The 19,804-nt window shown below is 45.8% G+C and overlaps 2 protein-coding genes and 1 long non-coding RNA gene across 4 annotated transcripts; 1 reads left to right on the forward strand and 2 right to left on the reverse strand.

Moving 5' to 3' along the window:
• Nucleotides 1–452: 452 nt before the first annotated feature.
• On the reverse strand, nucleotides 453–7,143 carry JCHAIN (joining chain of multimeric IgA and IgM). The gene is made up of 4 exons (XM_060278362.2): nucleotides 6,932–7,143; nucleotides 5,209–5,344; nucleotides 2,989–3,069; nucleotides 453–1,490 (listed from the first exon to the last, which is right to left on the reverse strand). The coding sequence occupies exons 1-4, from the start codon at nucleotides 6,993–6,995 to the stop codon at nucleotides 1,286–1,288; spliced, it is 486 nt and encodes a 161-aa protein (XP_060134345.2). The 5' UTR covers nucleotides 6,996–7,143; the 3' UTR covers nucleotides 453–1,285.
• A 4,460-nt stretch (nucleotides 7,144–11,603) lies between these two features.
• LOC148687404 (uncharacterized) lies at nucleotides 11,604–15,870 on the reverse strand. 2 transcript variants are annotated; one of them, XR_015947818.1, is made up of 3 exons: nucleotides 15,595–15,628; nucleotides 15,400–15,495; nucleotides 11,604–13,101 (listed from the first exon to the last, which is right to left on the reverse strand). It is a non-coding gene; the product is annotated as an uncharacterized LOC148687404 (long non-coding RNA). The 2 variants fall into 2 exon arrangements; XR_015947817.1 differs by having other exon boundaries at nucleotides 15,400–15,870.
• A 1,774-nt stretch (nucleotides 15,871–17,644) lies between these two features.
• UTP3 (UTP3 small subunit processome component) lies at nucleotides 17,645–19,776 on the forward strand. The gene has a single exon (XM_035103127.3). It carries the CDS (start codon nucleotides 18,214–18,216, stop codon nucleotides 19,693–19,695), a length of 1,482 nt encoding a protein of 493 aa, XP_034959018.3. The 5' UTR covers nucleotides 17,645–18,213; the 3' UTR covers nucleotides 19,696–19,776.
• Nucleotides 19,777–19,804: the final 28 nt, after the last annotated feature.

Here is a 19,804-nt window from a genome sequence, read left to right on the forward strand (position 1 = left end):
CAGCTCCTGCCAACCTAGCAGTTTGAAAGCACGTCAAAGTGCAAGTAGATAAATAGGTACTGCTCCGGCGGGAAGGTAAATGGTGTTTCCGTGTGCTGCTCTGGTTCGCCAGAAGCGGCTTTGTCATGCTGGCCACATGACCTGGAAGCTGTATGCCGGCTCCCTCGGCCAACAACGTGAGTTGAGTGCTGCAACCCCAGAGTCGGTCACGACTGGACCTAATGGTCAGGGGTCCCTTTACCTTTACCTATTGACCTCCAATAAGGGAACCTAGTAATTCCACTAGTCCAGCACCCTAACTACTATACCACACTCCCTCCTGGCTGTGCCCCAGAAGTAATTTGATGTAGCTCCAGTACTTCCAAGGAATTATGCCAGTTTTATGCCTGTCAAAGATGTCGAACGCACAATGTGGAACTGGTAGCGTTTAGTCCCAATAAAACGACTGTGGAGACAATGAAAGGCAATATTTATTGTGACAACATGCAGGGGCTGCAGATAGGGGGGGAAAGACTTCTATAAACTGCAAGAAATTATGGGGAGGAAATAGGAAGAGATCCTTCTGCTGATACAGAGAGACATATTTTAAATTTCAAGCATGCAGGGCAATGTGGGTATGTCTCTACACCACAGACTTCATACAGTTATTTCCCTCAACCAAGAGGCCTGTACTTCTGTGAGGGGCATTCGGAATCCCTAGGGGTGGACAAATGTGTCCATTTTTGTCTTCTCCAATTCTCATTTTTCTAATCTGAAATTCATTTCTGCACAATTCCGCATCAGTTTGCAATTTTAAAAAAGAATCCTCATGAAAGCTCATTGGAATTTTTGAGTGAAGTCCTCCTGCCGCATATGTTTTCTTTTAATCCAGTTTCTGTTGAATCCAGCTTCTCAAAAGCAATTTCCCAAACATAATGCTATTTTGTATGCTATTTTCACTCTAAAACGTACATTTATATGTAGATTTTCGCACAGGTCCCGTGCGTTTTATTACATGTCATTTGGCTGGTGAACTGCACTGCGTGATTTGGAGACGTGCAAATTTTGAAGGAGAGCTTTTTTTGGTTCACGTTATGGAAAATGTGAATTGGGGGGGTTTGCCTTTAGGTGAGAACCCTATCGAATTTCTCCACCCCAAAGGATCCCTAACAGTGAACCCTCACCGAACTACAGTTCCCAGGATCCCTTGAGGGAAGCTGTAACTGGTACTACGAAGCCGACATAAGTTTCTGTGGTGGCGTAGATCTGCCCCACCATGCCCTGCATGATGATTCAGCTCTATGATCTAATCGGCATAGCAGGATTCAGGAGTCAAGGCTGTCTGGATGACCTCAGTCTTCCCACCGTTCGAGAACAGGCACGAGGCCGTGTAGCACTTATTCCTGTCGTAGGTGTAGCAGGGTTGGTCGGGGTCGTTGCACATACTGCTCTCCCCAGGCGCAGGGTGGTCGTTCGTGGCTTCGTCATCTGTTGCAGCACATTTATTACAGCTAGAAGACAGGTGGCAGAGGAGGAGAAAAGTTAGCCAACAGATCCGTGCAAAGAGGAGGAGCCACAGAAGGAGTATAGCCAATGCACTGCCTTTCAGATGTAGTTGGATTACAACTCCCATCAACCCCTGCCAGAGTAGCCAACCTCACCACACATGCCCAGGGACCCTCTCTAGAACATGCTTAGGAGGTGGGGGAAGTTCTGTTGTGCAAGTATACATCCTTCTGCCCATGAGACGCAGTACATGCCTGCCAAGTTGCTGTCAGAGAAATAAGGGACTGGGCCGGAAATAGCAGACCGGAAGTAGCGCTGCCGCCATTTTGGAACTGGGCGGAGCATGCTCAGAAGTGACTTTTGATGCTGCTTTGCCCAGTTCCAAAATGGCCACCGTGCCAGAAGTCGCACTGCTGCCATTTTGGAACTGGGCAGAGCAGCATCAAAAGTCGCTTCTGAGCATGCTCCGCCCAGTTCCAAAATGGCCGCCGCGCCGTAATAAACCGGGGAAAAACAAAAAAATCCATTTTTTCAGCTAGGAACAGCTGGGAAAACGGGGATTTCCCGGGGGAAACAGGAGACTTGGCAGCTATGATGCATTAGCTCAGGGGTTCCCCAAACTTGGCTCTCCAGCTGTTTTTGATTGATTGATTGATTAGATTTATATACTGCCCTATACCCAGGGGTTTCAGGGCAGTTCACAGAATAAAATCAAGATATAAAACCACAAAATACATAATAAAAACAAAAACAACAACCCAATAGCCTCCTCTCTCCCCCCCCAAAAAAAAACCATTTTAAAAGGGCATAGGATGTAAAACAGATCAGCCAAAGGCCTGGTTAAAAGGGAACATTTTCCCTCGGTGCCTAAAGATGTATAATGAAGGCGCCAGGTGAACCTACCTGGGGAGAGCATGCCACAGACGGGGAGCCGCTGCAGAAAAGGCCCGTCCTCGTGTTGCCACTCTCCTGACCTCTTGAGGAGGCGGCGCGTAAAGGAGGGCCTCAGAAGGTGATCTCACGGTATGGGTAGGTTCATATGGAAAGAGGCGGTCCTTGAGGTATTGTGGTCCTGAGCCATTTAAGGCTTTATAGGTCAAAACCAGCACTTTGAATTGGACCCAGAAACTAACTGGTAGCCAGTGCAGTCAGCTGTGAGTTTTTGGACTACAACTCCCATCATCCCTAGCTAGCGAGACCAGTGGTCAGGGATGAGGGGAATTGTAGTCTGAAAACAGCTGGAGACCCAAGTTGGGGAATCCCTGCATTGTTGGATACTGCCCAGGCAAGTGTGGGAGCTATGTCCAGGGCTGATGGAAAGAGCTACTTAGCGCTACATTCTGGATATGACCCAAAGCCAATATAGCTGAGTTGGCACAAGGCACAGTTGGTGCCATCTCAGTTATATGCTTCATTGCAACCATAACACACTCTACAGCAGCCTCAACTCTTTTACCGCCAATTGAGCTTATTGGGATAAGTGCAATCAAGGGACGCCCTTACAGCTTGGAGAAGTTGTAGACAAATCTGGTTCTCACTGGTGAGGTGGGGTCAGAGATGTTCTCTCTGGTCATCAGGGGAACTCTGGAGAAGGCAAATAGGAAGAGGAAGTTACAAGCCAAATGAAATGCAGGAATGGAAGCACAACCGTCATTGCTCTGGACCGACAAGTTCTCTCCCCTTGTTGCCGTGGCAAGATAATAATAAAAAAAAACAACTAGCAAGGGTCACAGCGCCAGCATGCCAACCCCTGTGAAAACAAACTGGTTGGCAGAGGAGTGACGCCTATCCAAGCCAAGTAGTGGACATGAGTCTGATCAGCACCAGGGTCACTATCAATCATTCTTTATTATTACGATTGCCAGCACTTAGATTTTTGGAATTGACAGAGCAGCAAAGGGCTAGGTCCGGAAGTGCCTGCCCACATTGTGGCACATTCACTCTAGAATGGATTGTTGACTACTGGTCTGATCAGTTAGATTTAACCATCTGGTTCTTAGAAATACATGCTGGTGCATAGAATTTCGCTGCTTTAATAGTCACTAGTGCCCAAGCTCCCTGCCAAACCAGTTCCTCTGGACCAAATCCTGGATGAACTGATTCCTCCAGGCCATTCCCTAGATCAGCGGTGGGGAACTTCTAGGTTGTGGGCCTAATATGACCCACGAAGCCTCCCTGTTTGACCTGCAAGTTCATTTTGGCAAAGCCATGTCCACCTGCTGTACACCTGACACCATATATAACATCAGCTGTGAGGCAGGTACAGGCATAGCTGGGACAAAATGGATTAGCAGGCACAGCTGATCAGTGGACCGGCAAAGCCCAATGCACAGCGCCACGTATGGCTCTCTGCATATAGCTGCATGCGGTGCTTTGAAGTCCCAGCAATTACCTGATTGTTGGGGCTGCAAAGCACCGCACACAGGATTCTTGCCTGCATAGTTTACTTTAAAACTGTGCTACTGAAAATGGGGCAACAGGTGATTGACAGGTGGGCAACCCCACACGTCTGTCAAATGCAGCCTGCAGTGTGTGTGTGTGTGTGAGGGAAACAAGATGAACCACTTCCTTCAGGCTAGTCCTCACACCTCGTCAGCTGTGGCAGCTTTGTGGGATTGCCACTGCACCAGCGTAAGCTCTGCTGTGTTGAGGGAGGAAACCACAATTTTGGTTTGGCAAGTGAGCCAATGCATATAGCTGAGCTCTCTCACTCTGCAGCAGCTTGGTCATCTGTATGGTGTTGTCAAGCCATTGGAAGCGTTTTATGGCTGCCGATAGCAGAGGTGAAATGCAGTGCAGGCATTTCCCCGCTCATGCGTTACAGTGTGGTGCCGGGAAATAAATAAATCTGTTTAAATGGCAAAAGGGGTGCGGAACAAGCAGGAAAACTGCAAAAATGGTGGGGAAGGAGTTGGCAAATGGCTAGCAATTCCAGGAGCCTCTGAGGCCTGAGGAGAGTTGGAGCTTGAGAAAGGAGGGTGTTCACAGGCTGTAAAGATTGTGTTCGGCACTATACACAATTTCATGTATACGCGTGGTACCCAGGAACATAACCCCCATGTAAATGGGGAGGTGCCTGTAATTGAATGTGTAGTGAGAGGGTCTTCCAGGATGTTCTAAGAGTCGAAGGAGAATTGGATGTGAGGAACCACCAGAGAGTCTTGTGGCATCTTGTGGCACCCACCACAAATCTGTTGGTGCCACAAGACTTTTCATGGTTTTCATTGCAAAAAGACTTAACTGGGCTACACCTGTGAAATTGACAAAGTGATTGAGGTGGGGGAAGACGGAGATCCTAGAGGGCTGTATTGGTGTCCTGCTTGCTCTTCCATCTTCACCACAGAAGCTGCACAAAGCGGAAGAGTGAGATAATCCCGCTCCCCAAATTATAGAAAGGCTAGCAGTTCGAAAGCACGTCAAAGTGCAAGTAGATAAATAGGAACCGCTACAGCGGGAAGGTAAACGGCGTTTCCATGTGCTGCTCTGGTCTGCCAGAAGCGGCTTTGTCATGCTGGCCACATGACCTGGAAGCTATACACCGGCTCCCTCGGCCAATAATGCGAGATGAGCGCGCAACCCCAGAGTCGGTCACAACTGGACCCAATGGTCAGGGGTCCCTTTACCTTTACTATGCAGCATTTATTCTGTCCCATTCGGTGGTTATGGCTTTGACAGTTGTGTATACTCAGGAAAAGGAGAAACTTTATATGAAGTCCCACTTACATGATGCGAATGTTTCTCTCCAGTACTTCCTCTTGTGGGTTGTCTTTGGAAGGGACGAATTTCGATGTCACCTTCACACACCGGCATTTATTATCAACCAGGACCTTCTCTTCATCTTGATCCAGCCCATAATAAGCTGCCCATAAAACACAAGTTTTTTAGACTGAGGAAGAAAAACGAGAACATTCTCTGGTGCCGATCTGCCAGATGTTTAGGGCGCATCTATTTTATCACGTGCACATCCCGAAAAAAAAACGATGCCAAGGTAATAATGAGATGCAAAGGGTGGGCTACTGAGTCATACTGAGATTTGCAGCTGAAAAGATCCTGGAAGCCAAATTTAGGCTGCTAGGGAGGAAGCTGAAACCCAAGGCTTCAACGTGGCATTTTCAGACTCGGAGGTCCACGTATCTCAGGTTCATCACTGGGTTACAGGGCTGGGCTGGTTTGGGCTTCTGGAGGGCACCAGGTTGGGAAAGCCGGGACTATTCCAAATTTATGAAGCTGCTTTACACTGGGTCAGAACACTGGTCCAATATTTTTTTATTCCAACTGGTGACACAGCTCCCCCTGGGCCTCGGGGCATTAATTGCTGCAATGCATCCCCAACTTTTATTATTGCATAATTATACAATTGCGGTATTATAATAAAAGGGGGACTGCTGTGAGGGGGCATGGCTGCAACTGTCATGAAGAGAACCTGCACTTTTGAATTTGCCACTACACTACTTTTGCCACCCATTGCTTTGGGTCCCTACCTTTTGCCCTACCCGGTCGCAATGGGCACAAGCCTCCCTCCACTGGTGTCATCCAGCAAAAAGCAGCAACCCTGCTCTGGCCATAATCCTCTCCACTACACTCCCTCTTCTTCCTACATTACCATGGGTCACTCTTGGGGCCATTCTGGATTCTTTTTCTTTTCTCTGCCAGTCTGGATTCCTTCCCTTTCCCATATCCAAACCCCTTAATTCCACCTTACTTTCTGAATTTAATAAGTGGTTTGTACCATGAAAAATCCCCTAGAAGTATTATTATTATGAATAATAACAACACCTACAAATTACAGGTAGGTAGCCGTGTTGGTCTGAGTCGAAGCAAAATAAAAAAATTCCTTCAGTAGCACCTTAAAGACCAACTAAGTTTTTATTTTGGTATGAGCTTTCATGTGCATGCACACTTCGTCAGATACTGTTTCAGTGTATCTGACGAAGTGTGCATGCACACGAAAGCTCATACCAAAATAAAAACTTAGTTGGTCTTTAAGGTGCTACTGAAGGAATTTTTTTATTTAACACCTACAAATGTTAGAGCAGTCAGTAGGGACATTAGCAGAAATGCATGTAAACTCCAAGTCATATTAAGATTCATATTATAGAAAGCAATGCACTTCTGGTTCACATGGATCACTCAAGCCAACCCAAAAACAGGAAAAAAAATGAATACTTTAGCATTACTGAACGCCTGGTGATCACCATTTCAAAACACAGCCCTGACATTGTAAGCACATCTAATGCACATTATAGATTACCATAACCCTGATTTCAGAGCAGCCCAGTAGGATAAAATAAGCTTCCCCTTTTAAATTTTTCAATCTAGATACCACCTTCTAGGTAAGAATTTTAGAGCCAATTAAAATAGTGACAATTCTTCCCGGCACAAAAGCACTTTCTTTGCTTAAAACATTGTACATCTGAGTTGCTTTCAATGGACAAATGTGGCATACCTGTTCCAAGAATAGCTCCCCAAAAGACAGCCAGGGTTCCACAGAGCATCCAGTAATTCTTCATTCTCTCCGCCTGCCTTCAAACACTCTCAGAGTTGTGCCTCTCTGCCAAAAAGCAGCCTGTGTGGCGGCAGCACCCTGCGTTTCCTAAAAACGCCTGCCTAGATTGCAATCAAGTTGTGTGAACGCCGGTGCAAAACACATCCGGACATAATGAAACCACAAACTAATGGTGGTTTACTAATCAGGGAGGAAAACCCCGTTCTTCGAAAACTCTACTGGTGGGCAGGATTACAACATTTTTTTTTCTCTCTCTCTCTTTGAACTTGGGTTTGCAATACACATAAAACACACTTATGCAGGGAGATTAGAGAACTAAAACAGATTAGACTGCAAGAGTATTCTAAGAGGTGTGATGCTTAGGTTGTTTGCCTTCGGGTTAAGAAACTATCAATAAAATATTGTTGTCTGGCGGTGATCTGATGTCACAAATGCTTCTGAGAAGGTGATGCTGTGTGGCACAGAATGAATTTGGCTTCAATCAACTCCTGGCAAACTTATTATTTTATATCAGGGTTAGGGAATCTCAGGCCTGAGGGCCAAATGTCTGCCCCTCAGGACACTTTGTCCAGCCCGAGAATCTTTCCAGGCCACACTCTCTCCCCAGCCGCACCCTTTACCAGCCTCTCTTTTCATCCTTCTTGAGCATTTTTGGATTATTTATTCGCCCGGGCATTTTAAGTTTTGTAACCAGAGTCAGGCCGCTAATTTAGGATTCCCCCCACCTGAGTGGGACTCTTTTCCTGCTGGCAGAGTCAGCAATGCTAAAGCACAGAATGAACTCAGGCTCGCTAGAGAGGTTAAAAGCAACAAAAAGGGCTTTTATGGGTATGTCCGTAGCAAAAGGAAAAACAAGGAAACAGTGGGGTCACTCAGAGGAGAAGATGGTGAAATGCAAACAGGGGACAGAGAAAGGGCAGAACTCCTCAATGCCTTCTTTGCCTCAGTCTTCTCCAAGAAAGAAAACAACACCCGACCTGAAGAATATGGAGCAGATGATTCAGCAGGGGAAACACAGCCCAGAATAAGTAAGGAGGTAGTACAAGAATACTTGGCTAGTTTAGATGTATTCAAGTCTCCAGGGCCAGATGAACTACATCCAAGAGTATTAAAAGAACTGGCAGAGGTGATTTCAGAACCACTGGCAATAATCTTTGAAAATTCCTGGAGAACAGGCGAAGTTCCAGCAGACTGGAGGAGGGCAAATGTTGTCCCTATTTTCAAAAAGGGGAAAAGAGAGGACCCAAACAATTACCGCCCAGTCAGCCTGACATCAATACCAAGAAAGATTCTAGAGCAGATCATTAAGCAAACGGTCTGTGAGCACCTAGAAAGAAACTCTGTGATCACTAAAAGTCAGCATGGGTTCCTGAAAAATAAGTCATGTCAGACTAATCTGATCTCATTTTTTGACAGAATTACAAGCCTGGTAGATGAAGGGAATGCTGTGGATGTAGCCTATCTTGATTTCAGCAAGGCCTTTGACAAGGTGCCCCATGATATTCTTGTAAAGAAGCTGGTAAAATGTGGGCTAGACAATGCTACCATTCAGTGGATTTGTAACTGGCTTACTGACCGAACCCAAAGGGTGCTCATCAATGGCTCCTCCTCATCCTGGAGAGTAGTGACTAGTGGGGTGCCACAGGGTTCTGTCTTGGGCCCAGTCTTGTTCAACATCTTTATCAATGACTTGGATGATGGGCTTGAGGGCATCCTGAGCAAGTTTGAAGATGACACCAAATTGGGAGGGGTGGCTAACACCCCAGAGGACAGGATCACACTTCAGAATGACCTTAACAGATTAGACAACTGGGCCAAAGCAAACAAGATGAATTTTAACAAGGAGAAATGTAAAGTACTACACTTGGGCAAAAAAAATGAAAGGCACAAATACAGGATGGGAGACACCTGGCTTGAGAGCAGTACATGTGAAAAGGATCTAGGAGTCTTGGTAGACCACAAACTTGACATGAGTCAGCAGTGTGATGCAGCAGCTAAAAAAGCCAATGCAATTCTGGGCTGCATCAATAGGAGTATAGCATCTAGATCAAGGGAAGTAATAGTACCACTGTATTCTGCTCTGGTCAGACCTCACCTGGAGTACTGTGTCCAGTTCTGGGCACCACAGTTCAAGAAGGATACTGATAAGCTGGAACGTGTCCAGAAGAGGGCAACCAAAATGGTCAAAGGCCTGGAAACGATGCCTTATGAGGAACGGCTTAGGGAGCTGGGTATGTTTAGCCTGGAGAAGAGAAGGTTAAGGGGTGATATGATAACCATGTTCAAATATATAAAAGGATGTCATATAGAGGAGGGAGAAAGGTTGTTTTCTGCTGCTCCAGAGAAGCGGACACGGAGCAACGGATTCAAACTACAAGAAAGAAAATTCCACCTAAACATTAGGAAGAACTTCCTGACAGTAAGAGCTGTTCGGCAGTGGAATTTGCTGCCAAGGAGTGTGGTGGAGTCTCCTTCTTTGGAGGTCTTTAAGCAGAGGCTTGACAGCCATATGCCAAGAATGCTTTGATGGTGTTTCCTGCTTGGCAGGGGGTTGGACTGGATGGCCCTTGTGGTCTCTTCCAACTCTATGATTCTATGATTCTATGATCTTATCCCAGCAGCAAGCTATTGGAACAGGCCTTTACATTTGTGGTACTGTTAACTCTGGATCCTGTGCACCTCACACCACTTTAGGCACAATCCACATCTTTCCTGACGTTTCTTGAGAAATACTCCTGCCTGATGCTTTTCCCCTCAAACCAACTCCCATCTGATTTATAAACATAAGCCACATTCACTTAAGCTGAGGCATGCCACATGTGAGCAGACGATAGCTTCATGGATAGGTGTTCAGGGTGTGTGTGTTGCAGACATGGGGAAACAAAATAGGAAATGTACGGGGGGGGGCTGCTCATGTGTAGGGAACCTAAAGAGTGGGGATGTTTTACACCCCAAAGTTCACATTCTTTCAGAGCCAAACATTCCTTTGTTTGGCCAAAGGCAAAACTAGGAACAGGCAAGACTCTAACCTTTGTGGAAAGAGGCAGAAATCCCAGCAAAGGAAGAATGGATACAAAAACTTATGGAATATGCAGAAATGGCGAAACTTACCGGAAGAATGAGAAATCAAGATCTCTCTCTCTCTCTCTCTCTCTCTCTCTCTCTCTCTCCACATATACATACAGTGGTACCTTGGTTTAAGAACAGCTTACCTTATGAACAACTTGGATTAAGAACGCTGCAAACCAGGAAGTATGTGTTTTGGTTTGTAAACTTTGCCTTAGGAACATGTTCCGCTTCCTGTTGAGTGTGTTCCATTTGTAAATTGAGACCCCCGCTGCTATGGGAAAGCACGCCTTGGTTTAAGAATGATTTGGTTTAAGAACGGACTTCCGGAATGGATTAGGTTCGTAAACCAAGGTAGCACTGTATAAAAGAATGGAAATGGTTTATTGACTATTTACAGATAAATTGTAAACAGATAAGAACATTGGCAGGATTATTGTATTAACCTGCAGCTTCATAAGAGTATTTATTTGAAGAAGATGAATAAATGGGCAAATTAAGTTAATTTGGATATACAGAAGATATTAAAGGTAAATTTAAGGAACCACAGAAAGAGGGGGAAGGAAGTCAAGCTTTGAAATGTCAAAATGATTGTAAAATTAGTGAAATGCATAAACTTGGGAAGTATAAATCATTTTTTGTATTAATAATAAAAGAGACTCTTTCCTTTGGTATAGAATGCTACATTCCAGACATACAAAAGTATTCACAACTTCCCATTCTGTAGCCAGGCCAGCGAGAGGCATTTTCAGAGTTCAGCAACCAATAAGGGGTTTCCAATCCCTTATGTCTTTTAAACTTTAAACCAAATTCAAATGCCTACATATTAATGACCCTAAGTCTTGGTCGAGTAGCCTGGAAACTTAAGGATGTTCCTCTCATCTATAGTCCAATCTCTTTACTGGGGTATTTCAAACCAGTTGAGAGAATAATGAAGGCTGGATTATAGAACATCTTTCCCCAAACAGCGAACCTAGGCGGCTCCATGGAGCTGTGCAAGAGAATCTGAATGGTGGAGAGCAGGATTTTGTTTTGTTTTGTTTTGTTTTGCTAGGGGGCCTGGACCAGCAGAGCTCCATGACAGTCAGAATTTGTCTAGAGCTGGCCAAAAAAACCCAATTTTCAGGCATATGAACATAACCCGTCACAACGACAGACATTTCTGCTTCAGACTGCATTCATTCAACACAGATAAGTGTTGTCCTTATCTACAAAAAGAGGGGGGGGGAGACCCAGGTAACTACCGCCCGGCGACCGGTGAGCTTGACATCGATACCAGGGAAGGTCCTAGAACAGATAATTCAGGCACCCCCAACCTTCGGCTCTCCAGATGTTTTGGACTACAATTCCCATCATCCCTGACCACTGGTCCTGTTATCTAGGGATCATGGGAGTTGTAGGCCAAAACATCTGGAGGACCACAGGTTGGGGATGCCTGAGATAATTCAACAGTCAGTCTGTAAGCCTTTAGAAAAGGATGCTGTGATTACTAGGACTCAGCATGGGTTTCTCAAAAATAAATCATGCCAGACCAATCTGATTTCTGTTTTTGATCAATCTGATTTATTTCTTTTTTAAAATGGAATTACAAACTTGGTGGATCAAGGAAATGCTGTGGACATAGTGTAGCTTGATTTCAGTAAGGCTTCTGACAAAGTTCCCCACGATATTCTCACGAGGAAGCTGGTAAAATGTGGGTTGAACGAGGTAACTGTTAGGTAGATTTGTAGCTAGTTGACTGACTGAACCCAAAGAATACTCATTATTGGTTTCTCGTCATCCTGGAAAAAAGTGACAAGTGGGGTGCTGCAGGGTTCTGTCCTGGGCCCGTTGTTGTTCAACGTCTTTATAAATGACTTGGATGAAGGAATTGAGGGGGTGGTCATCAAATTTGCAGATGACACCAAATTGGGAGGGGTTCCTAATGCCACAGAAGACAGAATCAGAATTCAAAATGACCATAACTGATTGGAGAAGCTAACAAAATGATTTTCAATAGGTACATATGTAAGGTTCTGCATTTAGGCAGAAAGAACCAGATGCACAAATATAAGATGTGGGACACCTGGCTTACTAGCAGTACGTGTGAAAAGGATCTAGGGGTCTTGGTGGACCACAAGCTTAACACGAGTCAGCAGTGTGGTGCAGCAGCAAAAAAGCTAATGCTATTCTAGACTGCATCAACAGAAGTATAGTGTCCAGATCAAGGAAAGCAATAGTACCACTCTATTCTGACTTGGTCAGACCACACTTGGAATACTGTGCCCAATTCTGGGCACCACAATTTAAGAAGGATGTTGACAAGCAGGAACTTATGCAGAGGAGGGCAACCAAGATGATCAAGGGTTGGAAACTAAGCCTTATGAGGAACGCTTGAAGGAGCTGGGTATGTTTAGCCTGGAAAAGAGGAGACTGAGAGGAGATATGATACGGTAACCATCTTCAAATACCTTAAGGGCTATCACATGAAGGAGAGAGCATGCTTGTTTTCTCCTGCTCTGGAGGGTAGGACTTGAACCAATGGCTTCAAGTTGCAAGAAAGGAGATTCCAACTAAGCATTAGGAAAAGCTTTCTGACAGCAAGAGCTGTTCAGCAGTGGAAGTCTCCCATGAGAGGCTGTGGACCCTCCTTCCTTGGAGGTTTTTAAACAGAGATTGGATGGCCATTTGTCATGGATGCTTTAGCTGAGATTCCTGCATTGCAGGGGGTTGGAATAGATGACCCTTGGGGTCCCTACCAACTCCAAGATTCTGTGATTCTATATATAGTATGTTTTACATTATGTGGGTCCTAACTTCAGTTTAATTTTGCCCCAAACTCAAGATCCATGCCTTTAAACCAGCAAACCCATGTGCCTGAAAGAGTAAAGTTATTTTACTAAAGTCACTTGCCTCTAGATCTTAAGGCTCTTTGCTTTCCACGATCCAGCTGCAGAGCTCTTTATATCAGCCTCTGTGCACATGGTTAAAAATACACACCTTATGACCACAGGAAGAGTTTCAGTTACTTTTTCAGTCACCAAGTACATGTTTGACGAAAACCACTAGGGGGAAATCAATAACAGGAAAAAAAGTTACAAAGGTAGTTGATTCACTTTCTGGACTTAATTTATCCAAGGGTTTTTTGTGTGTGTCAGGACTCACACCTACTGTCAATAGGATTACCTGTAACTTATTTCATGCGGAGGACAATGCCTCGGGCTTGAAGCATGTGCAGAGTGCCCATTGATCACCAGTGAGTAACCACAGCCTGCCCCAAAGCATCTTGCATTATGGGTGGGGTTGGCAGGAGTCCTATGTCAGGTGTAATGGTTAGAGCCGGGGTCAACAACCTAAGGAACATGGGTCGGAAACAGCCTGTGGAGGTCGTTTGACCGTCCCCCGAACCGAGCTGCCCGCTCTCGCGCTGCGCTAAACCAGTGCAGCGTGGTGCAGGGACTCAGTTCCGTGGCAGTGTAAATTGCGGGTGTGCACGCGCGGATGCCGAAAATCGCAGGTGCGCCTCATGCGCGTGTGATCCAGCCCACGGAGGGATCTCCGCGGGACCGATCCGGCCCAGGCAAGATTAACCTTCCTGACCCCTGGGTTAGAGTTTCAGACTAGGGCGTGGTAGACGAGGGTTCAAATCTCTGCTCAGCCATGAAGCTCCCTGGGTGACTTTGGGCTAGTCACTGCCTCTCAGTGTAACCTGCCTCGCAGGGCTGTTGTGGGGATTAAGCAAGGAGGAGGGAGAATCACGTATGCCACCTTGAACTCCTTTGAATAAAAATATATGCAAATACATATTTTAATGAAGCTATTGAATTATATACATGGTATCTGAAGATTTCATAGAATCATAGAATTGGAAGAGACCACAAGGGCCATCCAGTCCAACCCCCTGCCAAGCAGGAAACACCATCAAAGCATTCTTGACATATGCTTGTCAAGCCTCTGCTTAAAGACCTCCAAAGAAGGAGACTCCACCACACTCCTTGGCAACAAATTCCACTGCCGAACAGCTCTTGCTGTCAGGAAGTTCTTCCTAATGTTTAGGTGGAATCTTCTTTCTTGAAGTTTGAATCCATTGCTCTGTGTCCGCTTCTCTGGAGCAGCAGAAAACAACCTTTCTCCCTCCTCTATATGACATGCTTTAATATATTTGAACATGGCTATCATATCACCCCTTAACCTTCTCTTCTCCAGGCTAAACATAGCCAGCTCCCTAAGCCGTTCCTCATAAGGCATCGTTTCCATCTTTACTTGGTTAAGCATCTTTACTTGGTTAAGTGCCCTAATAGTTGCATTTCCTTTCCTTTAGAGAGCTGTAATTCTCAATTCCAGTTTAACTGGCCCTGCTGCACCTGCTCTGTGGTTTTCTTAAGAAGAAACTGGCACCTGCACTTATTTTGCATAGAACGGCTCTTGGGTTTGGTATCGGTCAGCCTGCTTGTTGTTTCAGAGGCAAGAGTTCTTTCCAGCCCCATTACTTCACTCTGAGTGATTACAGTGCCTTGCTGTACTGTACATCTTTGCTGATGTACAGAGGACATTAAGAAACAGCAGTCCAGCCCGACAGAACATATTGACTGTGGTAACTTAAGGTGGCTTGAAAAGCAGCTTGAAAGCCTCCACAAGTAGATCAATAAGGGAATTGTACTGGAAATGCAACTGGAAAGGTGGGAGGAATTGGTTGTATTTAACTTGGAGAAGAGAAGACAGAGGAGGGACATGACAGCACTCTTCAAATCCCTGAAAGGCTGACACTTAGGTCAAATAAACTTCGGGCCAGAGCTTTCCAAACTGTGTCTCATGACACGTTAGTGTGTTGGCTGCAGTGTGTAGTTGTGTCGCTGAAAGGGATTAGTTTAACCTCTTGTTTGGTAGTAAAACTGAATGACTGTGTTGCGAAATGATGCATGTCTAAAAAGTGTGTCACCAGCATGAAAAGTTTCGAAAGCCCTGCTTCAGCACCTTAAAACACAGCAAGGCTGCCTCTTCCCAGTTTCCTTCACCCAATGCACATGATTGCTTTTTCCACACCTGCAACCTTTCCAACTCCTGTTCACAAAACCGTCATCTGGGCATATGCAACAGTTGTCTCGAGTGCACGCACCTCAGCTTAACTGCAAATTGTTTTTCAAAAGCCAAGCCATAGACTCACTACTTTTGAACAACTTGACATCTCTATGGTGGTTTTTGTTATGTGAATGGTGCCACGGACTCTGCACCAATTCTTGCCTATTTAACACCCTCCTATGTCATTTGGGGCTGTGGTGTTTAGTCAGTTAACCAGTGATCAGAAGCCTTTTAATTGCCCGAAAACATGCTTGCAAACTCATGGAAGTGCTTACTGAACTTACGAGAACTGTAGGTGGAAGGTGTCCTGTTAGAAAAGGCACCCTGCCTTCTACTTTAACTCCTAAGGCCATCCCTGCTGAGGCAGATACATGAATTATCTAGAAACAAAAAAAAAGTTCATTTCCATACAAGCCAATTGTTTTTATTAATATGCAAATTAATTTGGATTTAATATATTACCAGCAGCACAAACCTACCATATGTAGGCCTACTCAGAAGTATATTCCATGTATAGCCATATATAGGGTTGCAGACTTACTTTGCTTAAACCGATATATTTATGGTTTCTGTTAATACATTGACAGTCCTGAAGATTATATGCAGAATTCATCATGCGAAAGGCTGGACTAGATGAATCCCAAGCCGGAATTAAGATTGCCGGAAGAAATATCAACAACCTCAGATATGCAGATGACACAACCTTGATGGCAGAAAGCGAGGAGGAATTAAAGAACCTTTTAATGAGGGTGAAAGAGGAGAGCGCAAAATATGGTCTGAAGCTCAACATCAAAAAAACCAAGATCATGGCCACTGGTCCCATCACCTCCTGGCAAATAGAAGGGGAAGAAATGGAGGCAGTGAGAGATTTTACTTTCTTGGGCTCCTTGATCACTGCAGATGGTGACAGCAGTCACGAAATTAAAAGACGCCTGCTTCTTGGGAGAAAAGCAATGACAAACCTAGACAGCATCTTAAAAAGCAGAGACATCACCTTGCCGACAAAGGTCGGTATAGTTAAAGCTATGGTTTTCCCAGTAGTGATGTATGGAAGTGAGAGCTGGACCATAAAGAAGGCTGATCGCCGAAGAATTGATGCTTTTGAATTATGGTGCTGGAGGAGACTCTTGAGAGTCCCATGGACTGCTAGAAGATCAAACCTATCAATTCTTAAGGAAATCAGCCCTGAGTGCTCCCTGGAAGGACAGATCGTGAAGCTGAGGCTCCAATACTTTGGCCACCTCATGAGAAGAGAAGAATCCTTGGAAAAGACCCTGATGTTGGGAAAGATTGAGGGCACTAGGAGAAGGGGACGACAGAGGACAAGATGGTTGGACAGTGTTCTCGAAGCTACGAACATGAGTTTGACCAAACTACGGGAGGCAGTGCAAGACAGGAGTGCCTGGCGTGCTATGGTCCATGGGGTCACGAAGAGTCGGACACGACTAAACGACTAAACAACAACAACAGTCCTGAAGATGTAAAAATGTCATGACTTGCCTTTCTGGATTAATCAAAGACCCACGAAGCCCAGGATTTTGTTTCTGGTGGCAACTAGCCAGATTATTCTGGGGAAATTCGCATGTGGTGGTCCATCTATTGATATTCCAATGTACGCTTCAGTAATTGGATGTACAGTGGCCAACATCCATCAATAAACCTACCTTCTATGGCAGGAGCTGCTAATGTGCGGTACCCTCCAGATGTTGTTGGACTCAAACTCCCACAATCCCTGACCATTAGCCATTCCGGCTGAGGCTGATGGGAGATGGAGTCCAACATTTGGAGGGCATCATGTTAACTGGTTCCACCCTAACATACACTTTATCTTTTGGAAAAGCTAAAAGTTGGCATCTGTCTCCATCTTGTGGCAACGAAAATGATCTCACAACATGAGCAGAAACACCATTGCTTATTCTGAATCAGGTTTCATCCAGAGAACCCAAGTAATAGCAGTGTGAGAAGAACAACACTGTCATTTCACTTTCCACTACTCCTTCTGTTGCTAAAGCTGGGTGTCTGTGTGAGAGACCTCAGGAAAAAATCCAGGAGGTCTGTTCTTTCTTTCTGTAAGGGAAGGGCCACCATAGCTCAGTGGCTGCCTTGTAAGCAGACCCCACCAGATATAGGGTGGTGTGGAGCAGACAGGGAGAATAACAACAATACTGTACTTATATTTATATGGGTACCTACTAAGAAGACCCATTTAAAAAGCAACTGTACCAAAATGAAATATTGTGGGGAAAAATAAATTTAGGGGGAAGGGGCGCCCAATCTTGGTCTTGTTCAGGGAGCCATATTACCAAACTCCACCCCTGATGCAGCTGGTCCCAGGTTCAATCCCTGCAGGCATCTCCAGGTTGAGTTGCGAGATTGCTGCCTAGAAAGCCGCTGCCAGTCAGGGTAGACAACACTAACCCAGATGGACCAAAAGTCTGACTCAGCATAAAGCAGATTCCTAAGGAGAAATAAATAGACATCTATCTGTCTATCGAGCTGAGTGAGCAGTGCACTGCTATGAACTGACACCGATTAATCTTTATTTTGAACTTGTGTGGATGCTCGTTCTATTAAATGGAAGCAGCTGGAGAGGCTGAAATACACCCGCTTGGCAGTCCATTAAGCCGCACGCTTTACGTCAGCCACGTGGTCCCCTAAGGTTCTCGCATGCGCACTTCATCGGCTACGGCGCTCATCCCCATCACCTCTCTATGCTTCTTACCGAAACCAGAGCGTCCACAAGTGAGGCGGAAGGTACAAAGCATGGCACATCAACCGACCGGATGTAGAATTTACTCGCTTCCAGGCCGGAAGTAAAGGCCTCGAAAGCAAGGCCGCTGTACAGTTCGGAATCTACCGGAGACGCATAGATGAAGGATGGCAAGCGGCTTGTCCGGTTATTTCCTGAACGACAAAATGACAACCGGGAGTTAGTTAGATGGCGACGGCTTCCCCGTTTCTTGTAAGCCGGAAGTGAAAGCCTGTTTCCGAGGCGCACAGACCTTCGACACGGAAGTAGTATCTTGCGTTGGCGGCCGCGCAGCAGCAATACCGCACGCTGGCTTGCCGACCGCCGACCCGTCCGCGCCGCCGGCAGCATGGGGAGGCCACGGCGGAGAATACCCGCGGGCCTGAGGGCCTCGCAGCCGAGGGAGGAAAAGATGGAGGAGCCGGAGCCGGGAGCCCCGATCGTCACGGAGGAGGCAGACGATTTCCACCAGCGGCGTCTGGAGGAGGCAGTGCTGGCGGCGCTGGGCAGCGAGGAGGAGGAGGAGGAGGAGGAGAAAGATGGCGAGGAGGAGGTTCTGGGACTAGAGCTCTCTGAGGAGAGTGAGACGGAGGAGGATGGAGGAGATGAGGGCGTGGACGACGACGAGGATGGAGGCGAAGGCGAGCCCCTGGATATGGACAGTGACCTGGAGGAGCAGCGGGGCGGCAGCGGAGACCCTGGCCTCCCCCATGAGTTCGCCTGGGGCCAGCGTAAACAGCTCTATTACGGCACTGACTACGGCAAGGCTGCGGCTCGTTCCAAGGCAGCCAAGCAGAGCCAGGAGGAAGCCGAAGCTGAGGAGCTGGAGGAAGAGGAGGAGGCCCAAGCCATTCAGAAAAGGCTGGTGCAGAATCTGGGGGAGGATGACTACGGCCTGGACCTGATAGAGGCCTACGCTGCGGCAGCCGAGGAGCCAGGTCAAAAAGAGTCCGGGTCGAAAATTGCCAAGGACTTGCAGTCTCTTTCTAAGAAAGAGAAGTTGAAGCTGTTGAAAAAGGAATCCCCGGAGTTGCTGGAGCTGATTCAGGACTTTGAAGCCAAGTTAACTGAGCTCAGAGATGAAATGGAGCCGCTCATGCAAATGGTAAAAGATGGGGTCATCTTAGAGGGAAAGGGCAGCCAGTATTTACAGACCAAATACCATCTTTATTTGAACTATTGCTGCAACATTAGTTTTTACTTGGTGCTGAAAGCAAAAAGGATTCCAGTCCATGGTCACCCCGTCATTGAAAGACTTGTAAGTTACAGAAATTTAATAAATGACTTGGCTACTGTGGACCAAAAACTGTCACCGGAGATTCATCTGCTGCTTAATGAATTCCATAGTAGTGACACTGGTGATGTGGAAGGTAGGAAGAAGCTTATGGTGCTTGCTGGAAAGCCTGTTAATAAAAACAAACCTAAACCTGTTAGTAAGCTTTCTAATGGTAATGATCCTGAAGAACCTACAGATGATTCAGATTTGGATGAGGAGGCTGCCCTGAATTATTATAAGGAGATGGAAGAAAAGATAAAGCTTAAGAAAAAGAGGAAACGAGGAGAAACAGAATGTGTGGAAGACCTGATTATGGAAGAGGAAGCAGGAGATCAAAAGAGAGGTGCAACATACCAGATTGTCAAGAATAAAGGCCTCACACCCAGAAGGAAAAAGATTGATCGTAACCCAAGAGTCAAGCACCGTGAGAAATTCAGGAGAGCCAAGATTCGTAGGAAGGGGCAGGTTCGTGAGGTCCGAAGAGAAGAACAAAGATATGGAGGCGAACTGTCTGGCATTCGTGCTGGAGTTAAGAAAAGTATTAAGCTTAAGTGATTATCTTTGTATAATTCTTTTTTTACTGGCTGAAGGCAGTGAATGTGAGCTCAATAAATGTTCATTTTTGGGGTAAATAAATGCAATATGTATTTATTTTAAAATAAAG

The sequence above is a fragment of the Zootoca vivipara genome, chromosome Z1 (assembly GCF_965207765.1).
Source record: "Zootoca vivipara chromosome Z1, rZooViv2.hap1.1, whole genome shotgun sequence".
Classification (NCBI taxonomy): Eukaryota; Metazoa; Chordata; class Lepidosauria; order Squamata; family Lacertidae; genus Zootoca; species Zootoca vivipara.

What these genes read in the sequence shown, in the direction of transcription:
- JCHAIN (XM_060278362.2), bottom strand. Translation starts at nt 6,995, where the DNA reads ATGAAGAATTACTGGATGCTCTGTGGAACCCTGGCTGTCTTTTGGGGA. An exon ending in GGGAGCTATTCTTGGAACAG is followed by an intron (nt 5,345 to 6,931) that starts GTATGCCACATT and finishes TTTTATGGGCAG; the next exon opens with CTTATTATGGGCTGGATCAA. An exon ending in GTCTACAACTTCTCCAAGCT is followed by an intron (nt 1,491 to 2,988) that starts GTAAGGGCGTCC and finishes CCTGTCTTCTAG; the next exon opens with CTGTAATAAATGTGCTGCAA.
- UTP3 (XM_035103127.3), top strand. Translation starts at nt 18,214, where the DNA reads ATGGGGAGGCCACGGCGGAGAATACCCGCGGGCCTGAGGGCCTCGCAG.